This window comes from Trypanosoma conorhini (genome assembly GCF_003719485.1).
Source record: "Trypanosoma conorhini strain 025E chromosome Unknown Tco_14.4_contig_00880, whole genome shotgun sequence".
Lineage (NCBI taxonomy): Eukaryota > Euglenozoa > Kinetoplastea > Trypanosomatida > Trypanosomatidae > Trypanosoma > Trypanosoma conorhini.
In genome coordinates this window covers 105-1,915 of record NW_021704928.1, presented here as the reverse complement: position 1 = coordinate 1,915, position 1,811 = coordinate 105, and the positions used below count along the sequence as shown (strand labels likewise).

The window sequence follows — 1,811 nt, the reverse complement described above, 5'->3', positions numbered from 1 at the left end:
AACGCAGTGTTCGCAAAGTGGTACGGCTGGTTCTGCCCCCTGCTTCCCACGGACCACTGCGCCCCCTCTCCGGCGCCGCTGAACGTCACCCCCCGCTTCCCCGTTGCCACTGCCCCATTCGTTACTGTTGCGTCCACGCAGCGGTACTCGTCTTTCCACTTGCCCCCAGTTACGGTGCCAGATAAAAAACCCACCAGCCCATCCGTGGGAACAGGGCCGTTGCACATGGCCTTTGTGCGTGGCTCACCCTTGTCGTCGGGCTTGCATTCTTTTAGAGCTTTGTCCATGTATTTCCAGGTCTTCACCACTTCTTTGATCTGCTCCAGCTTCGCAGTCAGGCTCACAGCGACGAGGCCGTACGAGTCATCATCGCCATTCTTCTTCTCGTACAGTGCAATCAACTCACTCGTGTCGTTTTTGTACAGCAGGGAACTGGCTGCGGCGTCATCGGCTTCACGAGACACCGGCCCAACGTCATGTACGCGTTGCATGTCCGTCGCCCAAAGATGCAGCCGGGCCCTTGTGGCGTCGCCTGCGTCCGCGGAATACACCGGCGTGGTGAGCAGCATCACCTTCTTGTCCTCAAAGGTTGTGGTGGTGAGGCCGCCCTGCACGCCGTGCCCTCCCTGGCGCCTCGGCGAGGTGCCCCACACGCGGGAAATCGGCTCGCCCACATCAAACCAGTTTCTCGCTCCCCAAGAGGTCGCGTGCACCTCGTAGTAGCCGCCCGCACAGGGAGCCATCGCGAGGACTTTGTTTTTTTCCCACTCCACGATGGATGGGTCGCTGCAGCTCGCGCCGGTCGTATCGTACGAAAGCGTCCATTTCTTCTCTGACGCAGTAAAGCGCATGACCAGCAGAGCACTCGTCCCAGCCGTCTTGTCCGTGGCCTGCATGGGGAACACAAGCGTACCGTCACTCAGCACGACACCCGGGCCTCCGCCGCCAACCAACCGCGTCAGGGGGTCAAGACCTGCGTGGGCTTCAGGCTCCACTGCATGGGGTTACTCCATGTGAGTTTCTTCGCGCCATCCTCGCCAGTGACAGTTCCCTTCACCAGCAAAAGACCCCAGCCATTGGTGCCGGTAGCTTCATCCGTAGGCGCCGTACGGCTGTAGTTTCCCAGCAGCATGTAGACATCGGTGCCCCGCACAAGTGTTGTTGGCCGCATGATGTCCATTGCCTCCTTCTCGCCTTTTTTTAGAAACTGAGTGCGGAAGAAGCTTGCCTCCGCCGCCGAGATCTCCATTGCGCCCTCCGCGGTTTGCTTGAGGTGCTTCGACGCAATCCCGACAAAGCAGCCTGCGTCGCTGTCTCCATTCGCGCACTGCGCCTCGGCAACGGCAAACACATCCTCCCCCACTGCAACAAGACTGGGCACACGCAGCGAGCTGACTGTTTGGCTTTGTTCCCCGCTGTCCTTCCATTGAGACTCAGTTATCTCCGTCGTCCCTGTAAACGGATCCTTGACATCCCTTTGATCACTGGCAGACGCGCCACTCCCGCAGCATATCAACAACACGCAGAAGAGCAGCAGCACCGCGGCAGAATACGTATGCCGGGGCATGTTGGGCCGTAGCTGCTCACTCTCTCCCTCTTCTTTCCCTCCCTGCGGTGCGTCCGCGCAGGCCGCGACGGTTGCGTGTCTGCGTGTGTGTGTGTGTGTGTATGTGGCTTCGGAGCCTCCAAAGCGCACAGCGGCAAGCTGCGTTTGGTCTCACCTTTCCTCCTGCGTGGGAGAAGGGGAGCGAAGGAAAAGAGAAACAACCAACGCGGAAGGGCGTGTTGGCACACCGGCGGAAGAGAAATTT

At 59.8% G+C, this 1,811-nt stretch overlaps 2 protein-coding genes across 2 annotated transcripts in view, besides 1 other annotated feature; both read right to left on the bottom strand.

The window, feature by feature from the left end:
• The window catches only part of Tco025E_08801 (trans-sialidase), a gene marked incomplete at both ends in the record, with an annotated part of 3,003 nt that extends 2,107 nt beyond the window's left edge, over nucleotides 1–896 (bottom strand). Inside the window, one exon of the mRNA XM_029375640.1 lies at nucleotides 1–896. This exon is cut by the window's left edge and continues 2,107 nt beyond it. Within this exon, the coding sequence (XP_029224391.1) occupies nucleotides 1–896 (896 nt within the window).
• A 62-nt stretch (nucleotides 897–958) lies between these two features.
• Tco025E_08800 (trans-sialidase) lies at nucleotides 959–1,567 on the bottom strand (the record flags this gene model as incomplete). The annotated part of the gene is made up of 1 exon (XM_029375639.1): nucleotides 959–1,567. One exon carries the CDS (start codon nucleotides 1,565–1,567, stop codon nucleotides 959–961), a length of 609 nt encoding a protein of 202 aa, XP_029224390.1.
• A 72-nt stretch (nucleotides 1,568–1,639) lies between these two features.
• Nucleotides 1,640–1,673: a microsatellite.
• Between the last annotated feature and the right edge of the window lie 138 nt (nucleotides 1,674–1,811).